Source organism: Balaenoptera physalus, assembly GCF_965194825.1.
Source record: "Balaenoptera physalus genome assembly, chromosome: 7".
NCBI lineage: Eukaryota > Metazoa > Chordata > Mammalia > Artiodactyla > Balaenopteridae > Balaenoptera > Balaenoptera physalus.
The window spans coordinates 10448377-10473122 of record NC_138886.1 but is presented as its reverse complement, the minus strand read 5'-3'; the positions used below and the strand labels follow the sequence as shown (position 1 = coordinate 10473122).

General features: G+C 38.5%; 1 protein-coding gene across 4 annotated transcripts in view; it reads right to left on the bottom strand.

The window, feature by feature from the left end:
* SCAI (suppressor of cancer cell invasion) overlaps positions 1–24746 on the bottom strand; it is a 142828-nt gene that overhangs the window by 55248 nt on the left and 62834 nt on the right. For all 4 annotated transcript variants that reach the window (XR_014265367.1, XM_082467759.1, XM_082467760.1 and 1 more), the window contains one exon: positions 17573–17704. Coding sequence is in view for 3 of the 4 variants with exons in the window: in XM_082467759.1 (XP_082323885.1) it covers positions 17573–17704 (132 nt within the window). In the remaining variant the exon portion in view is untranslated. The remainder of the gene's footprint in view (positions 1–17572; positions 17705–24746) is intronic.

Below are 24746 nucleotides of genomic sequence, written 5' to 3'. Positions count from 1 at the left end.
ATCTCTGGGCTTTCTATCTTGTTCCATTGATCTATGTTTCTGTTTTTGTGCCAGTACCATATTGTCTTGATTACTGTAGCTTTGTAGTATAGTCTGAAGTCAGGGAGTCTGATTCCTCCAGCTCCGTGTTTTTCCCTCAAGACTGCTTTGGCTATTCGGGGTCTTTTGTGCCTCCATACAAATTTTAAGATTTTTTTGTTCTAGTTCCGTAAAAAATGCCATTGGTAATTTGATAAGGATTGCATTGAATCTGTAGATTGCTTTGGGCAATATAGTCATTTTCACAATATTGATTCTTCCAATCCAAGAGCATGGTATATCTCTCCATCTGTTGGTATCATCTTTAATTTCTTTCATCAGTGTCTTATAGTTTTCTGCATACAGGTCTTTTGTCTCCCTAGGAAGGTTTATTCCTAGGTATTTTATTCTTTTTGTTGCAATAGTAAATGGGAGTGTTTCCTTAATTTCTCTTTCAGATTTTTCATCATTAGTGTATAGGAATGCAAGAGATTTCTGCGCATTAATTTTGTATCCTGCAACTTTACCAAATTCATTGATTAGCTCTAGTAGTTTTCTGGTGGCATCTTTAGGATTCTCTATGTATAGTATCATGTCATCTGCAAACAGTGACAGTTTTACTTCTTCTTTTTCAATTTGTATTCTTTTATGTCTTTTTCTTCTCTGATTGCCGTGGCTAGGACTTCCAAAACTATGTTGAATAATAGCGGTGAGAGTGGACATCCTTGTCGTGCTCCTGATCTTAGAGGAAATGCTTTCAGTTTTTCACCATTGAGAATGATGTTTGCTGTGGGTTTGTCGCATATGGCCTTTATTATGTTCAGACAGGTTCCCTCTATGCCCACTTTCTGGAGAGTTTTTATCATAAATGGGGGTTGAATTTTGTCAAAAGCATTTTCTGCATCTATTGAGATGATCATATGGGTTTTTTATTTCATATTTAGGCTCAATAACCCTCCTAGATTTTTTTTTTAAAGGTGTAGGCTTATTTATTTATTTTTATTTTTCGTTGTGTTGGGTCTTCGTTTCTGTGCGAGGGCTTTCTCTAGTTGTGGCAAGTGGGGGCCACTCTTCATTGCGGTGTGCAGGCCTCTCACTTTCGCGGCCTCTCTTGTTGCGGAGCACAGGCTCCAGACGCGCAGGCTCAGTAATTGTGGCTCACGGGCCTAGTTGCTCCGCGGCATGTGGGATCTTCCCAAACCAGGGCTTGAACCCGTGTCCCCTGCATTGGCAGGCAGATTCTCAACCACTGCGCCAGCAGGGAAGCCCAGATCATATGGTTTTTAGTCTTCAATTTGTTAATATGGCGCATCACATGGATTGATTTGCGTATATTGAATAATCCTTGCATCCCTGGGATAAATCCCACTTGATCGTGGCATATGATCCTTTTAATGTGTTGTTGGATTCTGTTTGCTAGTATTTTGTTGAGGATTTTTGCATCTATATTCATCAGTGATATTGGTCTGTAATTTTCTTGTTTTGTAGTATCTTTGTCTGGTTTTGGTATCAGGGTGATGGTGGCCTCATAGAATGAGTTTGGGAGTGTTCCTTCCTCTGCAGTTTTTTGGAAGAGTTTGAGAAGGATGGGTGTTAGCTCTTCCCTAAATGTCTGACAGAATTCACCTGTGAAGCCATCTGGTCCTGGACTTTTGTTTGCTGGAAGATTTTTAATCACAGTTTCAATTTCATTACTTGTGATTGGTCTGTTCATATTTTCTGTTTCTTCCTGGTTCAGTCCTGGAAGGTTATACCTTTCTAAGAATTTGTCTATTTCTTCCAGGTTGTCCATTTTATTGGCATAGAGTTGCTGGTAGTAGTCTCTTAGGATGTTTTGTATTTCTGCAGTGTCTGTTGCAACTTCTCCTTTTTCATTTCTAATTTTATTGAGTCTTCTCCTTCTTTATCTTGATGAGTCTGGCTAACGGTTTATCAATTTTGTTTATCTTCTCAAAGAACCAGCTTTTAGTTTTATTGATCTTTGCTATTGTTTTCTTTGGTTCTATGTCATTTATTTCTGCTCTGATCTTTATTTCTTTCCTTCTGCTAACTTTGGGTTTTGTTTGTTCTTCTTTCTCTAGTTCCTTTAGGTGTAAGGTTAGATTGTTTATTTGAGATTTTTCTTGTGTCTTGAGGCAGGCTTATGTAGCTATAAACTTCCCTCTTAGAACTGCTTTTGCTGCATCCCATAGGTTTTGGATCGTCGTGTTTTCACTGTCATTTGTGTCTAGGTATTTTTTGATTTCCTCTTTGATTTCTTCAGTGGTCTCTTGGTTATTTAGTAACGTATTGTTTAGCCTCCTTGTGTTTGTGTTTTTTACGTTTTTTTCCCTGTAATTCATTTCTAATCTCATAGCATTGTGGTCAGAAAAGATGCTTGATATGATTTCAATTTTCTTAAATTTACTGAGGCTTGATTTGTGACCCAAGATGTGATCTATCCTGGAGAATGTTCCGTGTGCACTTGAGAAGAAAGTGTAATCTGCTGTTTTAGGATGGAATGTCCTATAAATAGCAATTAAATCTATCTGGTCTATTGTGTCATTTAAAGCTTGTGTTTCCTTATTTATTTTCATTTTGCATGATCTGTCCATTGGTGTAAGTGAGGTGTTAAAGTCCCCCACTATTACTGTGTTACTGTCGATTTCCTCTTTTACAGCTGTTAGCAGTTGCCTTATGTATTGAGGTGCTCCTATGTTGGGTGCATATATATTTATAATTGTTATATCTTCTTCTTGGATTGATTCCTTGATCATTAGGTAGTGTCCTTCCTTGTCTCTTGTAACATTCTTTATTTTAAAGTCTATTTTATCTGATATGAGTACTGCTACTCCAGCTTTCTTTTGATTTCCATTTGCATGGAATATCTTTTTCCATCCCCTCACTTTCAGTCTGTATGTGTCCCTAGGTCTGAAGTGGGTCTCTTGTAGACAGCATATAGATGGGTCTTGTTTTTGTATCCACTCAGCAAGCCTGTGTCTTGTGGTTGGAGCATTTAATCCATTCATATTTCAGGTAATTATCCATATGTATGTTCCTATGACCATTTTCTTAATTGTTTTGGGTTTGTTTTTGTAGGTCCTTTTCTTCTCTTGTGTTTCCCACTTAGAGAAGTTCCTTTAGCATTTGTTGTAGAGCTGGTTTGGTGGTGCTGAATTCTCTTAGCTTTTGCTTGTCTGTAAAGCTTTTGATTTCTCCATTGAATCTGAATGAGATCCTTGCCGGGTAGAGTAGTCTTGGTTGTAGGTTCTTCCCTTTCATCACTTTAAGTATATCATGCCACTACCTTCTGGCTTGTAGAGTTTCTGCTGAGAAATCAGCTGTTAACCTTATGGGAGTTTCCTTGTATGTTATTTGTCATTTTTCCCCTGCTGCTTTCAATAATTTTTCTTTGTCTTTAATTTTTGCCAGTTAGATTACTATGTGTCTCGGCATGTTTCTCCTTGGGTTTATCCTGTATGGGACTCGCTGCGCTTCCTGGACTTGAGTGGCTACTTCCTTTCCCATGTTAGGGAAGTCTTCGACTATAATCTCTTCAAATATTTTCTCAGGTCCTTTCTCTCTTCTCCTTCTGGGACCCCTATAATTCCAATGTTGTTGCATTTAATGTTGTCTCAGAGGTCTCTTAGGCTGTCTTCATTTCTTTTCATTCTTGTTTCTTTATTCTGTTCCACAGAAGTGAATTCCACCATTCTGTCTTCCAGGTCACTTATCCGTTCTTCCGCCTCAGTTATTCTGCTATTGATTCCTTCTAGTGTAGTTTTCATTTCAGTTATTGTATTGTTCATCTCTGTTTGTTTGTTCTTTAATTCTTCTAGGTCTTTGTTAAACATTTCTTGCATCTTCTCGATCTTTGCCTCCATTGTTTTTCTGAGGTCCTGGATCATCTTCACTATCATTATTCTGAATTCTTTTTCTGGAAGGTTGCCTATCTCCACTTCATTTAGTTGTTTTTCTGGGGTTTTATCTTGTTCCTTCATCTGGTACATAGCCCTCTGCCTTTTCATCTTGTCCATCTTTCTGTGAATGTGGTTTTTGTTCCACAGGCTGCAGGACTGTAGTTCTTCTTGCTTCTCTAATCAGTTATTTTTAAATTGAAGTTGCTGTTAGAATCTTTAAGACCCCTATCAAGGGGCTACTGCTAGGAAGACAGTATTTTATATAAAAGCATTAGGCAGCAACATCAACTTCATGAGAACTGATAACCCTTGAGTGCTTCTTTAAAGATACTATGTAAAGCCTCTCTGCAAATTTGCAAGTAAGCATTTGCCTATAAGTTCCTTTGCATTTCGAAAACTGACAAATTTAATAAACCTCAGTAATACATCTCGTTAAGGGAGAAAACAGAATTAGAACTCAGTATTTTATTTCATGACTATATAATTTCAGGTGTTCAGTGGAAAGGGCTTTAGGGGAAGGGACTTTTCTATGAGGGCTAAAAGCACATAAAAGGTGGTCGGCCTAAAAGGGTTAGAACAAGGCTCCAAACGTAAGTTGTAATATACAAGTGTTTTCTGATTTATAGCTATGAACAATGTTGACTAAATTCTATACAATTTTCGTTAAAAGAATTTAGAGCATCTACCAATCCAGTCTGAAGACTCAGCTATAAAGACAGCAATATCTTTTTCAAAACAGTGTTTAAGTTTTTTTTTTAAAAAAAACTTCCTAAAGGGTAAGCCCCATGATCACCCTTTTTCTAGTGAAACATCTCGTAGAAGCTATTATACTCTAATATGATTAGAGTCCAAAATTAACTAAGGTACTTTATAAAGAGTTTTAGATAATTTCCTCTACTATTCAGAGCTTGACTCTGGTTTTAAACTCTGAATATACCATTTGGTCATTATTACTGTCAGTAGAGATGGGAAATTAATGGTCCATGGAATTAAATTAGATGGGGCTGTGTGAATTATCCCATAAGCTAAATGACCTTATATTTCACATTTTGCAAAGGCACCTTTGTTATAAATTGGCTGCTCATATTCTTTTGCCAAGTTTTCAGAGGAAATCAAAAGCACGATGCTAATCTCACTGTTTTCAAATCCTCAACTCTTATCAGCGAAAGTTGGGAGACTATTAGTGCAAATGATTAAACCTACTTCTCAGAGATGTTTCAAATGTAAAGTCGAGATGGCACTTGCGAAGTTTCTTCCAAGTTTCTATAAATCGACCACCTTACTAAACTGAATTAGCTAAGATCACTGATGCCTACCAACACCTAAAATCCAAGTCCAATAGCCACTTTCCAGTCCTCATATCAGTTCTCCCTATGGCATTGACATGGCTCATCACTTCCTCACCATCTTGTAACCCTCTCTTCTTTCTGTTCTAAGAGTCTCTTTCATTGGCTTCTGTTTCCTTAGTCCGGTCCTAAAATGCATGGCTTCCCCAGCATAGGTATGTGTAATACACGTAAACACACACACACAGATACACACACACTAAAATGAGGATCAGAGAGCTTAAATGATTTGCCTGGGAACTCATGGCCAGTAAATTGTTGAGTTATGACTGAAATTCATAACCCCTTTGCGCCTGTAATCTAATACTCTCTCCTTTCTACCACAGGGAAAAACAACCTAGATTTTGATTCTACATTAGTAAAGTCCTTCTCTGAGAGCTCACTCTTGGAATGCTGTTGACAACAACATTGTGACTTGTTTTGACAAGTCAAAAACCCTGAGTTGTGTCCTAATAAGCAGAAGATTAGGGCACACAGAGAGACACCTGGGATTCACGTGCTCAAAGAGACGACCATGTGAGGACAGAGCAAGAAAATGGCCATTTGCAAGCCAAGGAGAGAGGCTTCAGCAGGAACCAACCCTGCCGACATGTTGACCTTGGACTTCCAGCCTCCAGAACTGTGAGAGAATAAACTTCTGTTGTTTAAGCCACCCAGAGTGTGGTATTTTGTTATGATAGCCCTAGCAAACTAAAATAGTAAGTGATAAGGTAGCCTTCAAATCCCAAAATACAAACGGGTGGGAACAAATCACCAACAGCCAAAAGACCTGCACGCTATCAGTATCTGTGCAGGAAGAGAGAGAAGAAACAATGGGGACAGAGGATGGACTATGAAGAAGAGAACCTCCCAAAACAGCCAGTGTGTATCCACTGGAAAGCACAGTGGACCATTTTGAGAACAGAAGCTAAAAGGTGGAGGAATTCTGCCTGAGCCAATAGCCACATGTGGCTAATGAGTACTTGAAATGTGTCTAATTAGAATTGAAATGTGTGAAAGTGTAAAATATTCAGTGTACTTCAAAAACTCAGTATGAAAAAAAAGAATGTAAAAGATCTCAATACTTCTATATTGATTACATGTTGAAAGAAAATATTTTAGATATATTGGATCAAATAAAATATACTGTTAAAATTAATTTCACTTTTTTCTTTTTACGTTTTTAAAATCTGGCTACTAGAAAAATTTTAAATCACATTTGTGGCTCACATTAAATTTTTGTCAGTCAATGCTTCTCTAGATCACGTGATTATGACACCTACTGCACCCTGGTGGTAGCCCACCTCAACTGCAAGTGCAACTATTTTGGGTAGCAAACCATATAAAATGAAAGCAGGCATCACAAGCTTGTACAGATAGTTTAGGGTATTAGCTCTGAAATAACATATACTTTATTATTACCTGTTCGCAGAATTTTGCCTCTAGGAAAGTATTAATTTTTTGAAGAAGGAAGAGAAAGGGGAAGAAAAAGAGGGACGAGAGAAGTAAGAGAGAGCGCAAGAGGGGGTGCGGGGAGAAAGGGGACAGTGGAAAAAACTGTTAACTTCTCAGTTATCCTTTCCTATATAGGAACCAGGGCATCCTAAAAATAGGCTGTTGAAGAAAGCATTGTAGATGATTTCTTCTTTACTTTGAAATATAAGGAGCATATTTAATAAAAATTTCTGCCATTATTTTTATTTAAGATCAATACACTTCACTTTGGTGCACTCCTTTGTATATTTGTTTATTTATTGCCTCCAACATTTATTTTGGCTTTGAGTATTTGCTCCTCTGGAGTCAAATAATTAGTGATTTGCAGGCCTCTGCTGTTTCAAAAGTCATGGATATCACTGGTAGACACAGGTGCATATCTCAAATACATGTCTCAAGATGCTGCCTTAAATAATCTCACCAAGTATTCCATTCTGCTTCGACAGTCTTAGTCACCATGGTAACTAGAACCCTGCAAGCACTTAGGCTTTTGATGGTTTTCTGACATTATTCAAAGCTACTTCTAACATCATTCTCACTTCATTACTACTGTAACTACATATGCAAGAGCTATTATAAGCAATACGCCATTCATTTTATCTATTTCTCACTCTCTGGACTATGTTTTCTTACACGGTGAGTGGATAGAAGAGATTATTTATTATGCACATATTATAAGGAGGTATTTTCAGTCAAGCTGTAGTGATGTGCATGAACCTAGAGTCTGTCATACAGAGTGAAGGAAGTCAGAAAGAGAAACACAAACATCATAAATTAACGCGTATATATGGAATCTAGAAAAATGGTACTGATAAACCTATCTGCAGGGCAGGAAAAGAGACACAGATGTAGAGAACGGACTTGTGGACATGGCAGGGAAGGGGAGGGTGGGATGAATTGAGAAAGTAGCATTGACATATATACACTACCATGTGTAAAATAGACAGCTAGTGGGAAGCTGCTGTATAGCACAGGGAGCTCAGCTCGGTGCTCTGTGATGACCTAGAGGGCTGGGATGGGGGGTGGGGGTGGGAGGGAGGTTCAAGAGAGAGGGGATATATGTATACATGTAGCTGATTCACTTCGTTGTACAGCAGAAACTAACACAACATTGTAAAGCAATAATACTCCAATAAATAAATAAAGCTGGTCTAATAGATCTACATCAAGCCCTGCTGCCTGGTATCAGAAAATGCACCTTTTTTACTTACTGTTGGAATATTTACATATTTGGCTGTATATTGGGCCACTACAAAAATCTCATTCATTTAAAAAAATATTTTAAAAAAGATATTCATGGCTGGGAAAATGAAAAGGCTCTGACAACTTGGATGACAACTTACTACATATAAGTCGAAAAGATACACCTTCAAGAGTAAAGAGAAAGTTTATTGTACCCAAATGAGGCATTACGTATATAGAAACTCTAGCCTTTCATGCACTGAAACATACTTTTTCACTCTGCTCATAAACAGTTAAAAAGCCCACGTGAGGGAATACAAGAGGGTTGCTGCCGTGCTGTATGTTCTCTTTCTTTATCCAAGTACAAGGCCCATGGATATGTTCAGTTTGCAAAAAATACACTTATAATACGTGTACTTTTCTGCAAGCATATTAACACTGCAATAATAAGTTTAATAACCAGCTTGTGAACTCAAGAAAGAAAGAGGAAACACAAAGGAAAGCTTGCCAAAAGATAAGCACCAACAGTGAAGGGAAGGCTGGGAATCACAGGCCCCATGTTAAAAGCTGATTCTGGGACTTCCCTGATGGCGCAGTGGTTAAGAATCTGCCTGCCAATGGAGGGGACACAGGTTCGAGCCCTGTCCTGGGAAGATCTCACATGACGTAGAGCAACAAAGCCTGTGCGCCACAACTACTGAGCCCTCGTGCCACAACTACTGAAGCCCACGCGCCTAGAGCCCGTGCTGCACAACAAGAGAAGCCACCGCAATGAGAAGTCCGCACACCACAACGAAGAGTAGCCCCAGCTTGCCACAACTAGAGAAAGCCACACACAGCAACGAAGACCCAATGCAGCCATAAATAAATTTATTAAAAAAAAAAAAAGCACGGCCTTCCCTGGTGGCGCAGTGGTTGAGAATCTGCCTGCCAATGCAGGGGACACGGGTTCGAGCCCTGGTCTGGGAAGATTCCACATGCCGCAGAGCAACTAGGCCCGTGAGCCACAATTACTGAGCCTGCGCGTCTGGAGCCTGTGCTCCACAACAAGAGAGGCCGCGATAGTGAGAGGCCTGCGCACCGCGATGAAGAGTGGTCCCCACTTGCCACAACTAGAGAAAGCCCTCGCACAGAAACGAAGACCCAACACAGCCATAAATAAATAAAAAATAAATAAATAAATAAATAAAAGCTCATGTTATTCCATCTGGACTCCCACTTCACCCCTTTCCCCAAAGTTCCAAAACTGGTCCAGAGCCACTCCCAATATATTTCTCTTTCTCTATAAGCACTGTGATTCTGTTTTCTATTCAGACCAACACAAAAATGGGGGGTTGAGAGGGGGACAACCAAAAAACCCTTCTTTTAATTATTCCCAAGGAATCTTTTCTATTCAAAAGAAATGTGCAAAAACTACATCAACGCTTGAAAGCAGAGATGTGTTTAATTTCCATAACTCAAAGAGGTTCTTTGGAGAAAAGTGTGGGGAAGAATGCCACACATCCCTCCAACCCACCACCATGGGCAACTAACAAAGACCTACAGATCTTCTGATCGCTTTCCAATCGAGGTCTAACAATGAACAAAACGCTTTCATTTATATAAACAAGCACAGAAAATGCACACACTCACATGCACCAGACACCGTGAGAAAATCAGCCCCACAGAAGAAAGAGACCAAACTGAGCACTAAGAGCAAAGAGTCCCCGCTAAGAGTTAATATGGCTTATAGAACATAAATTTAACAGAGAACTTCTGATAAAACAAGATCATGTAAAACATACTATTTTCACAATTTGCTTTTTTTAATTTAACCACATACTGTGGGCAACTTTTCATTTATATCTCCACCAACATCTTTTTAATAGTTCTATATTATTCTGTGTGTGTGTGTGAAATGAATTTTCTTTAAAAATGAAAAGAAAGGGGCTTTCCTGGTGGTGCAGTGGTTAAGAATGCGCCTGCCAATGCAGGGGACACGGGTTCGAGCCCTGGTCCGGGAAGATCCCACATGCAACAGAACTAAGCCCGTGCGCCACAACTACTGAGCCCGTGAGCCACAACTACTGAGCCGGTGCACCTAGAGACCACGCTCTGCAACAAGAGAAGCCACCGCAATGAGAAGCCCGTGCACTGCAACGAAGAGTAGCTTGCTGCAACTAGAGAAAGCATGCATGCAGTAATGAAGACCCAACACAGACAAAAATAAATAAATGTTTTAAAAAATGAAAAGAAAAAGGAAAAGAGTCAAAGTACTAATCTCTCAGTAAACTACAGACTTGCATTGCCACTAGCCACATGTGCTCAAACAAAACCCCAAAAGCATATAGAGAAGATATATACTTTACTCACCATAAATCTAGTTTTTGTAGAAATAATTAAGGCTGTTTAAAATGAAGGGGACCTGGGACTTTCCTGGTGGCGCAGTGGTTGAGACTCCGCACTCCCAATGCAGGGGGACCGGATTCGATCCCTGGTCAGGGAACTAGATCCCACATGAATGCCGCAACTAAGAGTTCACAGGCCACAACTAAGGAGCCCACGTGCCGCAACTAAGAAGGGACCAAGCTTCAACTAAGGAGCCTGCCTGCCGCAACTAAGACCCGGTGCAACCAAATAAATAAATAAATAAATATTTAAAAAATAAAAATAAAAAAATAAAATGAAGGGGACCCTTCACACAAAACACTGAAAATAAATCCCTGGTGGATTTGCTTACCCACTTTTCTAGGTCAGAATGATATCATGAAACGACCACCACAATAAGTCTCAATAATAACATCCATCACCATACGTAAATATCAAATTATTTTTTCTTGTGATGAGAACTTTTAAGATCAACGTTTTAGCAACTTCCAAATATACAATACAGTATTATTAACTACAGTCACCACATTGTACATTATATCCCTATTACATATTTATGCTATAGCTGTAAGTTTGCACTTTTTAACCCCCTTCACCCATTGCATCCCCGCCCCCCTCTTCTGCCGCTGGCAATCATCAATCTGTCCTCTGTACCCATGAGCTCGGTTGTTTCTTTTGTCTTTTGCTTTGGTTTTTGTTGTTGTTGTTTTTAGATTCTACATAAAATGAGATTATATGTTATTTGTCTTTCTCTGCGTGACTTATTTCATTTCAGCATAATGCCCTCAAGGTCTATCCAGGTTGTAAATTCCAAGATTTCCTTCATTTTTAATGGTTGAAGAATATTCATATGTATATATATATTCCACAATTTCTTTATCCATTCAACCGTCAGTGGACACTTACATTACTTCCATATCTTGGCTACTGTAAATAACGCTTCAATGAACATGGGGGTGTATATATCTTTTCAAGTTAGTGTTTTCATTTTCTTCACATAAATGCCCAGAAGTAGAATTGCTGGATCCTGTGGTAGTTTTAACTTTTTAAGAAACTCCATACGGTCTTCTATGGTGGCCGCACCAATGTACATTTCCCCCCAACAGTGCACAAGGGCTCCCTTTTCTTCACATCCTCACCAACACGTGGTATTTTTTTGTCTTTTTGATAACAGCCATTCTGACAGGTGTGAGGTGATATCACATTGTGCTTTGATTTGCATTTTCCTGATGATTAACAATGTTGGGCACGTTTTCATGTACCTGTTGACCATCTGTACATCTTCTTTGGAAAAATAACCAGTCAGATCTTCTGACCATTTTCTAATCAGATTGTTTGTTTTTTTGATTTTGAGTTGTACGAAAAGGATTAATTCCTGAACCCAATATAGTTTTAAGTACTCAAGAACTAAACTGAAATAGGTATCCTAAGCATTATAATAAACTTCTCTGACAATGAATAAACAGTTCTAAAGATTAGATCTCACACAATTTTTCCATGTATTAGGGTTTCCTACTATTTCCACAGACACAATTTTACTCTGCAGTTATTTTAAAAATAAATAAAACCTTTGTTATAGTTAAAATGGCACTTTAAAAGAATCAAAATGAGGGAATTCTCTGGCAGTCCAGTGGTTAGGACTCGGCGCTTTCAGTGCCATAGGCCCAGATTCAAGCCTTGGTTAGGGAACTAAGATCCCACCAGCCGCATGGTGTGGCCAAAAAAAAAAAAAAAAATCAAAATGAGAACAGTTTTGAGCTGGTAAAATATATTTACACAACCAAAACACTGAAAAAGAAGGTGAAGTTCACCTTCATTTTTAGGTAACATGCATTTTTGTTATGTGGCCAAAGGATAGAGATGTACCCGAAAGTGATTTATACACTGTGGGGTGCTATGTGGAAGTGTGTTGTCATTGTTACTGTTTCAGCAGTCACAGAGTGATGTGAGTCCAGCAGAGAGTCTCCAGCAGAAGACTACTTGAACTTTATGATTCATTTATGATTCAGAATCAGATCCGGAAAATAACCCTTTTTAAGAAGAGAAATGCCACTGCTAAATTCAATATGCTTCTCAGACATACTGAATAAAGAATTTCCATTCACAAACACATCAAAATTTCTAGTGTCTGTCTTATTTGAATATACAGATAGAACAGCTAGTAAACTTTGGATCAAGTACATAATATCTAGTTTTTTAAAAAGCGGTATAGCAAAAACCGCTGATATGAAATGACAAGGTGAAACCTGTTGGGCATATGGTGGACAAATTGAATACATTTCCTAAAAATGCTGAGAAAAAGAATAGAGATGAAAATCAAGAGAGTAGATGGTTAATAGAGGCTTTAGATTGCAAATTCCATCTAAGCATTACAGGTATGAACAAGAAAGGAGAAACAAGAAACAAGCAAGAAGAAAGAAAAAATGAATTAATCGATTGAAAAAAAATATGTTTTCTGATAAAGAAATGCCTAAGATCTCATACCATACACAAAAGTTAACACAAAATGGGGCTTCCCTGGTGGCGCAGTGGTTAAGAATCCACCTGCCAATGTAGGGGACATGGGTTCGAGCCCTGGTCTGGGAAGATCCCACATGCCGCGGAGCAGCTAAGCCCATGCTCCACAACTACTGAGCCAGCGCTCTAGAGCCCGTGAGCCACAACTACTGAGCCTGCACGCCACAACTACTGAAGCCCATGCACCTAGAGCCTGTGCTCCTCAACAAGAGAAGCCACCACAATGAGAAGCCTGCACACTGCAATGAAGAGTAGCCCCCGCTCACCGCAACTAGATAAAGCCCGCACGCAGCAATGAAGACCCAATGCAGCCAAAAATTAAAATTAAAAAAAATAAAAATAATAAAAAACTTATAAAAAAGTTAACACAAAATGGTTCACAGACCTAAATGTAAGAGCTAAAACCACAAGACTCTTAGAAGGAAACATCATCCAAGTAAATCTCGGTGACCTCAGGTTAGGTAATGATTTCTTAGATATGACACCAAAAGTACAAGTGATGAAAGAGAATGACGAACTGGACTTGATTAAAATTAAAAGCATTTGTGCTTCAAAGGACACCATCAAGAAAGTGATGAGACAACTCACAGAATGGGAAAAAATACATATATCTGCAAATCATTACATCTTACAAGGGACTTGTATCCAGAATATATAGAAAATGACTACAACTTAAAAATTAAAAGATAAATAAACCTATCTGAAAAATGATCAAAGGATTGGAATAAATATTTTCTCCAAAAAAAAGACATAAAAATGGCCAATAAGCACATGAAAAGATGCTCAATATCATTAGTCATTAGGGAAATGCAAATCAAAACCATAATGAGAGGGCTTCCCTGGTGGCGCAGTGGTTGAGAATCTGCCGCCAATGCAGGGGACAAGGGTTCGAGCCCTGGTCTGGGAAGATCCCACATGCCGTGGAGCAACTAGGCCCATGCGCCACAACTACTGAGCCTGCACGTCTGGAGCCTATGCTCCACAACAAGAGAGGCCGCGACAGTGAGAGGCCCGCGCACCGCGATGAAGAGTGGCCCCCGCTTGCCGCAACTAGAGAAAGCCCTCACACAGAAACGAAGACCCAACACAGCCAAAAATAAATATAAATAAATAAATAATTTTTTTAAAAAACCCAAAACATAATGAGATACAACTTCACACACACTAGGATGGCTATCATCAAAAAGACAGACAATAACAAGTGTTGGTGAGGATGTGGAGAAATTGGAACCTTCATACATTGCTGGTGGTACAGTCTCCTTGAAAAACAGTCTAGGGCTTCCCTGGTGGCGCAGTGGTTGGGAGTCTGCCTGCTAATGCAGGGGACACGGGTTCGGGCCCTGGTCTGGGGGGATCCCACATGCCGCGGAGCGGCTGGGCCCGTGGGCCACAGCTGCTGAGCCTGCACATCTGGGGCCTGTGCTCCGCAACGAGAGAGGCCGCGATAGTGAAGAGGCCCGCGCACCGCGATGGGGAGTGGCCCCCGCTTGCCGCAACTAGAGAAGGCCCTCACACAGAAACGAGGACCCAACACAGCCAAAAATAAATATAAAAATAAATAAATAAATAAATAAATAAATTTAAAAAAACAGTCTAGAAGTTCCTCAAAAGGTTAAACTTAGAGTAAGTACTATGTGAGCCAGCAATTTCACTCTTAGGTATATATTCAAGAGAATTGGAAACACATGTTCATCCAAAACCTTGTTCACAAGGTTTTCGCTGAGACCCAACTCAGCCAAAAATAAAATAAATAAATAAATAAGTTTATTTATTTATTAAAAAAAAAAAAAAAGACTTCAAACCAGGGTGTACTGGGGTCGTTTTCTGAATTAGAATAGTGACAGAAAAGAATTCCTTAAAAAGATGCATTTAATCTATAAAGCAAAAGAAACCAAACTAATCTCAAAGATCTCTTCTGTAGCACAAAATAGGAAACAGCAGAGTGTGGGAGTTAAGAACACTGTCTTTGGAATCCTTCATTTAACAATTGTTTGTGAAGCACCTGTGACGTGCAAGTCCCTGGCTTAGATAGCAGAGAAATAGTGACACATACGGTCCTACTCCTAGGGATATTTCATTCTAACGTAGGAAGACATCATAAGCAAATAAGATCACTTCAGGTAGTGATGAGTTTTATGAAGAAAATTAAATGAATATAGAGATGAGAAAGTGAAAGTGTAGCTTTAGATTCAGTGGTCACGGAGGACTCATTTGATGACCCTGTATTCTCTTTATAATTGTAAATTTTTTTAAAGATATATCTACATATATTTTTTATTGTGAAGACATATTTACTCTCATGCAGTTATTTAATAACCGATGTGAGTTAAAAGCTCCTTCAGTATCTCCAAGGTGAGCAGAAAGGTGCATTACCCAGTGCAGGTTACCCTCCTCATTTAAGGGCATTCTTCTTTGGGGAGGTGGGAATGAAAATGGGCATTGCATTTTAGTTGCTTAACATTATTTACTGTTTACGAAGCCGGGTAAATTACATATAAGTAGACTCCAAACATTCTACTAACACCACAACTAAGCAGCAGAGTATCAGAATGATTAAACCTTAAGCAACTATTAATTAGAGTCAAAAAATCTACAGGCAAGATTTTAAAAACTTATAAAGCAGAAGGGCAATAAACTTCTGATAGGCAGTAAACTTAATTCACACAACTTTCTTGTTCTTCCTTATTCTCTCAGCTGTATGTAACTCCATGAAGTGGGCTTTGCAAATGCGTTCCAACTCCTCCCAGTCAAAGTCTTTGCCTTATTCCTAACATTGCATTTTAGAGACTTGTTATTTTGATAGATTGGACTTTTTAAAAAATTTTTTAAAAAAGTGTTTTGGCATATAGTTGATTAAAGATATATTCTTTAGGGACTTCCATGGTGGTGCAGTGGTTGAGGCTCCGTGCTCCCAATGCAGGGGGCTGGGGGTTCGATCCCTGGTCAGGGTACTAGATCCCACATGCATGCTGCAACTAAGAGTTCACATGTCACAACTAAGGAGCCCACGTGCCACATCTAAGGAGCCAGTGAGCAGCAAATAAGGAGCCCACAAGCCACAACTAAGGAGCCCGCCTGCTGCAACTAAGACCCAGAGCAACCAGATAAATAAATAAATAAATAAATAAATATTTTTAAAAAGAGATATTCTTTAAAAAGAATTTTTTAAAATTAATTTATTTTTGGCTGCATTGGATCTTCATTGCTGCATGCAGGCTTTCTCTAGTTGTAGCGAGCAGGGGCTACTCTTCGTTGCGGTGCATGGGCTTCTCATTGCAGTGGCTTCTCTTTTTCTTATAAATTTATTTATTTATTTATATTTGTATTTTTGGCTCTGTTGGGTCTTCGTTTCTGTGCGAGGGCTTTCTCCAGCTGCGGTGAGTGGGGGCCACTCTTCATCGCGGTGCGTGGGCCTCTCACTGTCGCGGCCTCTCCCGTTGCGGAGCACAGGCTCCAGACGTGCAGGCTCAGTAGTTGTGGCACACAGGCTTAGTTGCTCCACGGCACGTGGGATCCTCCCAGACCAGGGCTCGAACCCATGTCCCCTGCATCGGCAGGCAGATTCTCAACCACTGCACCACCAGGGAAGCCCTGCAGTGGCTTCTCTTGTTGTGGAGCACGAGCTCTAGGTGTGCGGGCTTCAGTAGTTGTGGTGTGTGGGTTCAGTAGTTGTGGCTCACGGGCTCTAGAGTGCAGGCTCAGTAGTTGTGGCGCACGGGCTTAGTTGCTCCACGGCACGTGGGATCTTCCCAGACCAGGGCTCGAACCCGTGTATCCTGCACTGGCAGGTGGATTCTTAACCACTGCGCCACCAGGGAAGCCCAAAAAGATATATTCTTTAAAATAAACCCTGTCAGTACAATTCCGATCCTAGGGATGTAGAATAAAATTACAAAACATGTGAAAAGAAGACTGCATTTTTACCCAGAAATAAATTGCAAATGAAAAATAACTCACTAAACACAACACTGTAAATCAACTATACTTCAATAATTAATTAAATAAAATAAAAATAACTCACAATCTTTACAATTATTCACTCCTATATAAAGTTTCCCAAAAAAACCTATTTATCCTTAGTATTTTACCCATAACATGAATTTATTTATGACTGAAACTAAGCTAATGAAGCTTTAGGTCTGAAGTAAGTCAATATCCTAAGAATCTCATGAAATGAAATACGGCTAAACCATTTAAATAAAACAAAATGGTACAAAATTATTTACTCACCACACACAAGAATACACAATCAAAGACACATTTTGACAAAATGGCATATAGCTTCTGCTACCAGTCAGGGCACACACAACTAATGTAAAAATAACTGTCTAGAACACTAGACTGTCTAGAACACTCTTATTTTAGTTAACAGATACTTTATCCTAAGAAAAAGAAAGAATAAAAGAAATAAGCAAATAAACAAGTATACAAAAAATGTAACAGAAGAGAAGCCCCAGGTTCACTTGCATATGCATCCCAGGCTCCTTGGTTATCGCAATGTGTAAAATCAGATGTAAAATAGGTATGATGTGGAGTAAGGTATACAAGACCATCTAACAAAACAGCTCTCTCAACTTGAGTAAAACAATATAAGTTATCCTCTTCTGTTGTTTTCTCACCTGAGAATGAAGAAAAAAAGCATGATCATCTCTAGTACAGACATTTATATAACATTCTATCCATAACTTTTCAGAAACTTACCACACATCAGCCATGGAAAAAAAAGATACAGAACTAGATAAAAGTTTAAGGCATCAAGAGTCCACTAACCTTAACCCGTTGAACAGTTGCTTAGATTTATCCAGAAGGTAACAAAAATCTGTAACTGTTTTCCTCTCTCCCTGTGGGATGTCATCTTCAGCACCTCCAGAGGACATGATTTCTTTAAGAGCAAATTCAGTCCTGTAAGAAAACATATGTCTATTTACCAAGTAGGTGAAAATAAAAAGAGAAACAGACCTTAGTTATATCATCTGATAGCATTTTTTTATGATAGAGACATCTTCTGATTACAATCAAATCATCAAAATAACTTAAGTATAAAATGGTGTGGAAGAATAGACAATCTCATATTGTGGGTGGGAATGAAAATTGGTACATCCATTTTAAAAAGCAGTTTTTATAATATTATTTCATCCAATAAATATTATTTGAATGGCTAAAATGTTCCAGGCACTCCTCTACATGGTTAAGAAATGTTGATCCTTTTAACCTATTTATCTATTTGATCCATTCTGTATATCCATCCCAGAAAACGATCCTACAAATGGAAAACCCTTTGTCCATAAAGATATTTATTTCGGTACTATAGTATTTAAAAGCTGTTATGAAACTAAAAAAACCAAAGAGGGAAATGGCTAAGTACTTCATAGAACACTAATGACTACACTCTACCCTGTCACTAACTTACAGTTATACTTAAGATAATAAAGCAATAATATGGATATACTCCAGTATAAAAGGGATATAAAAACCACAAACATTAAAAAAAAAAAAACACCACACACACACACGTACATATATTTTAAAGCTATTTATTACTGAATCCAAGCTATCTTCCCATGTAATCCATCATGTTAATCAGCCATTTTAAAAACAGCAAGTTGCCGGATAGTATACATAGTATGAACCTATGCTAAAGAAAAAAAAATTAATTTGCGTTCACACACAGATAGAAGTCCCTGGGACAACACAGGGAAATCTGGTCCCAGTGCAGGGTGAAAAGGCAGAGCAGACAAGGACCAGACACCAGAGATGGTAGTTAGGGGGTGGTACAGTTATTTTGGCAAATATTTTTTTCTCCAACGTTGTCTTCAACAGACAATTGCGGTTGCAAGGCAGGAAAATTGTCAGCAAGCCTAGAAGTGTCAAGGGGCTGCAGGGTAACATATGGGTGGCACTGCAGCCAGCTGGTGGGGAAGTAGTTTACAACACGCATGGACAGCACTGGGTGGTCCCTGCATGTTCACAAGTTCCTTCTTCCCACCACCTCTTTCCACACGTCATGGACTAGGTGGTTTTAACAAAGGGAAACAGACCTTGAAAAGTGCAGAGTCTGGGAAGGGATTCCACACTACAGTGATCCTGGGTAAGTCATCTCCCACAATCAACAACCCCCTGCCTTCGTTCTTTAAACCCAGAAGGAGATGCAGAAACAAGGCACAAACTGTACTTTCTCCAGCCCTCCCCATATAGTTCATGAGCCAAGGTGGCTAATATCCCCAGGACACAGGAGTTTACAGGAGAAAAACACAAAACAAAAGTTCAAAATAAACAAATTCAATAAGAAAGGATATTAGATATAAAGCAGGAAGAAAATATCACATAATGAAGCAAATAAAAATACTGGGTATGAAAAATATAATCACTGAAATAAACTTAGTAGATGGATAGACTGAAGAACAGAAAAGATACAGCTGAACAAATTAATAAGCTAAAACATCAGGTTTAAGGTACTCTGCCAAAAGACATTAGGAAGAGATAGAATACACAAAAGAAAATTCAATAGATATGGAAAACGGAAATGAAGGAAATCAACATCCACATCATAGCATATAAAGAAGAGAGAAAAAATCACGCGAAGGCAATAAATACTTGCAGAAATAAACTTCTATAAACTTCCCAGAATTAGAGAAAATATAAAACCTCACACTAAAAGGACTCAAAGAACGTTAAAAAGAAAGAAAAGATAAAGAAATAATCCCACAGCCAGAAATATTAAAGTGAAACTTAAGAATCCAGAGAAGCCCTCTCCCATTCCCAAACTATCCAGTCCTACAGCCATTAGGTGGGGCAGAGCACAGCAGGTGTCCACACAGAGGGTAGCCTCCTGGGTATCAGAGCACAAACTGTGAGGAGACCATCCACATCCATACAAAGGGCCAGCTTGCATGGGATGGTGGCGCCTGAGTGCACTGAGTAGGGTAACCACGAGTGGGGACTGGCATGGGGAGTGAGAGCCTGAGCACGGTGAGGAGGGCATGTCCACATGGAAGAGTTCAGAGGTAGAGAGAGATCTGTCATATATAGGGGATTCATCAAATAAGAAAATCTTTTAAGGAAAAGGGGACCGAGAGTTCTCTCTGTAAGAGAAAGGAAACACAAACATGGAAAGGGAAAAGGTTAGAATGAACCCTGTGGATTGAAACTGGAGGTATGGGTGAACTAATGGATGTTTAAGAAGAGTGATGTATCTCTCAGCTCCCTTAATCACATTCTGAGTGCGGCTGGCGTATTTTCAGAGAGGGAGAGGAAGGTGCACCTAATGCACGACAGACTGGCCCACAGTGGCCACTCTGCTCCTAGAAGTGCAACAGCTTCCGTCTGCATCTGGGGTTTCACCAACCCTCTCTTGTTTTTCCTTTTCCGGCCAAGGCCACTTTTGATGCCATTCCCAAGACCTACAGTTATCTCACTCCTGATCTCTGGAAAGAGACAGTGTTCACCAAGTCTCCATATCAGGAATTCACTGACCATCTTGTAAAGACTCACACAGAGTTTCTGTGCAGAGGACCCAGGCTCCAGCTGTAGCCACCACGTATTTTTATATGAGAAAAGTAAAGTGAATGAAGCCAGTTAAAAAGAAAAAGAAAGAGAGAGACATAAATGTCTGGGTGCGGGGAGGGGGGCGGCGTGATGCGTACATAAGTATACTCCCCAGTTCTGTAAATCTGTCTAGTGAGAGGGCCTGGGAACAGTGACCATTCCCCCCACCGACCCCCACCAATGGTATGAACATACCTAGCACCCAAATCTTGGCTTCTAACACCATTCTCCAATAAAGGGAACCAGAGCTCCTTGGAGAATTGTAATAGTCTAATTACAGCCCTGGAGCAGAAAAAGTACAAGATGAATCTGGACTATCCTGTGCCAGAGAGCAACAAAGTGCTCAAAGAATGATAGAGACATAAGAAAAGGATATAGGACTTAAGTGTCCATCAACAGATGAATGATAAAGAAAATGTGGTATATGTACACAATGGAATATTATTCAGCCATAAAAAGGGGAAGTCCTGCTATTTGCAACAACATGGATGGACCTTGACAGCATTATGCTAAGTTAAATAAGTCACACAGAGAAAGACATATACTGTATGATCTTACTTATATGTGGAATCTTACAGAAAAAACCAAACTCATAGAAACAGAGAACAGATTGGTGGTTTCCAGAAGTGGGGGTGGGGAGTGATAGAAAACTGTGAAGGTGGTCGAAGGGTACAAACTTCCACTTATAAGATAAATAAGTTCTGGGGATGTAATGTACAATATGGTGACTATAGCTAACAATATTGTATTATACATTTGAAAGTTGCCAAGAAAGTAGATCTTAGCTCTTATCACAAGAAAAAAATTTTTGTAACTGTGTGAGGTGATAGATGATAACCAAACTTATTGTGGTAATCATTTTGCAGTATATAATACATCAAATCATTATGTGTACACCTTAAACTAACAGAATGCTATATGTCAATGACATCTCAATAAAACTGGGATAAATAAATGAATAAAAATAAAAAATAAAATCAAACATTAAAAAAGGACCTAGGATCTAGCTTGAGGGAGCGTCCACTAGCCAAATTGGGGATAATTTCAGCATCAAAACAAATAATAATAGTAATGGATTATAACCTATTAAATAAAATAAGAAATGATAAAGCAATACTGACATAAGTGAATGAATAAATGTAAAATTTGATAGTGAATGGGATAGTTTCAGAGTACTTGCCCACAAAATACACATTAATTCCAAAAGGAAAAAGTAACATCACAACAATGAAATCTGGCAGACATCACCTTGATTAAGTGACCAAAATGAACATCATTCATAATCAGATCAATCAAAGTCCTGTACCACCTGATAGGATGAGAAGTGATATTCCTGCCAAAGAGACATAACGTAAACCTAATCATGAGGAAACAGACAAAACCAAATTGGGAGACATATTCTACAAAATAACCAAACTGTAATCTTCAAAAATGTCAAGGATATTCCCCCAAAGAAAAGGGAAGACTGAAGTGCGATGCCTGATTCAGAGCTGGATCTTTCTGCTGTAAAGGATGTTATTGGGACAAGTGGTGAAGCTTGAATGGAATCTGAGAAATAGATGGTAGTAATACATCAATGTTAATTAGAAAAAAATATGAAACCTGGAATTCCCTGGCAGTCCAGGGGTTAGGACTCTGCACTTCCACTTCAGGGGCCACAGGTTCAATCCCTGGTCAGGGAGCTAAGATCCCGCATGCCGTGCAGTGTGCCCAAAAAAAAAAAAAAAAGAAAGAAAAAACCCCCTAATACAACAAAGTTAGCACATTAAAAATGTACTAATTATTTAGCACACTAAATGTGTCAACAGATGAATGGATAAAGAAGATGTGGTATATATATATATATACAATTGAATATTAGCCATAAAAAATAATGAAATAATGCCATTTGCAGCAACCTAGAGATGAACCTAGAGATTATCATACTAACTGAAGTCAGACAGAGAAAGACAGATATCATATGATATCACTTATGTGTAGAATCTAGAAAATGATACAAATGAACTTATTAACAAAACAGAAACAGACTCACAGACATAGAAAACAAACTTACCATTACCAAAGGGGAAGGGGAGGGATCAATTAGGAGTTTGATATTAGCAGATACAAACTACTATATATAGAATAAATGACAAAGTCCTACTGTATAGCACACAGAACTATATTCAATATCTTGTAATAAACCATAATGGAAAAAGAATATGAAAATGAATATATATAATACCTACTTTGCTGTACACCAGAAGTTAACACAACATTGTAAATCAACTATATTTCAATTTAAAAATAATAATAATATGCCACAACTAAGACCCGGTGCAGCCAAATAAATAAATAAATATTTTTTAAAATACAAATAATAATAATAAAAAAGAAAGTCTAAAATTTTCAAAAGGCAAAACAAAGTAATGAACATACAGAAAAAATACAGTAATTACCGCAGTTGAGTACGCACTGAAACCAGCATACTCACTAGGGGCAGTGTAAAATAGTGCAGACCCTTGATATTCACTGTATGTATCGGGGGATACATTTATTCTTTCTATCAGATTCAGCAATTACACTTCTGGAAACTTATCTTAAGGAACATGTTAACCATCATTACTGATAAATTACTCATAACACAGGGAACTGGTGTTCCCCTCCACCCTACACTCTCACATAATTACCTATTCTTCAACCTCACTGAAATATGGGCAAGTCTCTGAACCAATTCTACTCTTACATAACATCACAATTTTACACGTTATTCTCTTCGCCTATTTTGGTCACCTGGCAAGTTTATATTCATAGTTTAAGATATTACTCAAATGACACCTTTTCAGATTTTCCTTGAAAACCTAATCTCTCCCTGGCACTTACATATGATCAAGTTGGTAGAGGCTTCTCCAGTGACACCATAGAAAGTTATACATGAAACAACTGTTTGTTTAAAAAAAAAAGTCTGTCTCACTGTCTAGACCTACACTGTCCGGAACTATAGTTACTGGCCACATGTAGCTACTGAGCACTTGAAACATGGCTACTCTAAGTTGAGATGTGTTGTAAAGGTAAAATACACCAAATTTAGAAGATTTAGCATAAAAAAAGATGTAAAAATCTCATTAATAATTTTTATATTGTTACATGTTGAAATAATGTTTTGGTTATTTAGTAAAATAAAATACATTATTAAAATTAGTTTCATCGGTTTCTTTTTACTTTTTAATCTGATCATATTTCTTTTTTTACCAATTTTATTTTATTATTATTTTTTATCGAAGTATAGTTGATTTACAATGTTGTGTTAGCTTCTGGTGCACAGCAAAGCGATTCAGTTACACATATATATACATATTATTTTTCATATTCTTTTCCATTATGGTTTATTACGAGATATTGAATATAGTTCCCTGTGTTATACAGTAGGACCTTGTGGTTTATCTGTCTTATATGTAGTAGTTTTTATCTGCTAATCCCAAACTCCTAATTTATCCTCCCACCTTTCCCCTTTGGTAATGATAAATTTTTTTTTTTTTCCCTACGTCTGTGAGTCAGTTCCTGTTTTGTAAATAAGTTCATCTGTATCATTTTTTAGATTCCACACATAAGTGATATCGTATGATATCTGTCTTTGACTTACTTCACTTAGTATGATAATCTCTAGGTTCATTCATGTTACTGCAAATGGCATTATTTCATTCTTTTTTATGGCTGAGTAATATTCCATGGTATATATATACCACATCTTTTATCCATTCATCTGTCGACAGACATTTAGGTTGCTTCCATGTCTTGGCTATTGTAAATAGTGCTGCGATGAACATTGGGGTGCATGCATCTTTTTGAATGTAGAGTCTGCTCCAGCTACATGCCCAGGAGTTGGACTGCTGGATCACATGCCAACTCTATTTTTAGTCTTTTAAGGAACTTCCATACTGTTCTCCATAGTGGCTGCACCATTAATGTGATTATATTTCTATAGAACAGATATAAAGCTGTCAATATTCATAGATGATATAAACCTCTCCATAGAAATTTCAAAAGAACCTACAGATAAATTATTAGAATTAACCAGTGAATTTAGCAAAGTTGCCGGATATAAGGTGAATTACAAAAAGGCAACTGGAAAGGGGACCTTCAAGATGGCAGAGGAGTAAGACGTGGAGATCACCTTCCTCCCCACAAATACCTCAGAAATACATCTACATGTGGAACAACTCCTACAGAACACCTACTGAATGCCGGCAGAAAACCTCAGACTTCCCAAAAGGCAAGAAACTCCCCATGTACCTGGGTAGGGCAAAAGAAAATGAAAAAACAGAGACAAAATAGGAACAGGACCTGCACCTCTGGGAGGGAGCTGTGAAGGAGGAAAAGTTTCCATACACTAGGAAGACTCTTCACTGGTGGAGACCGG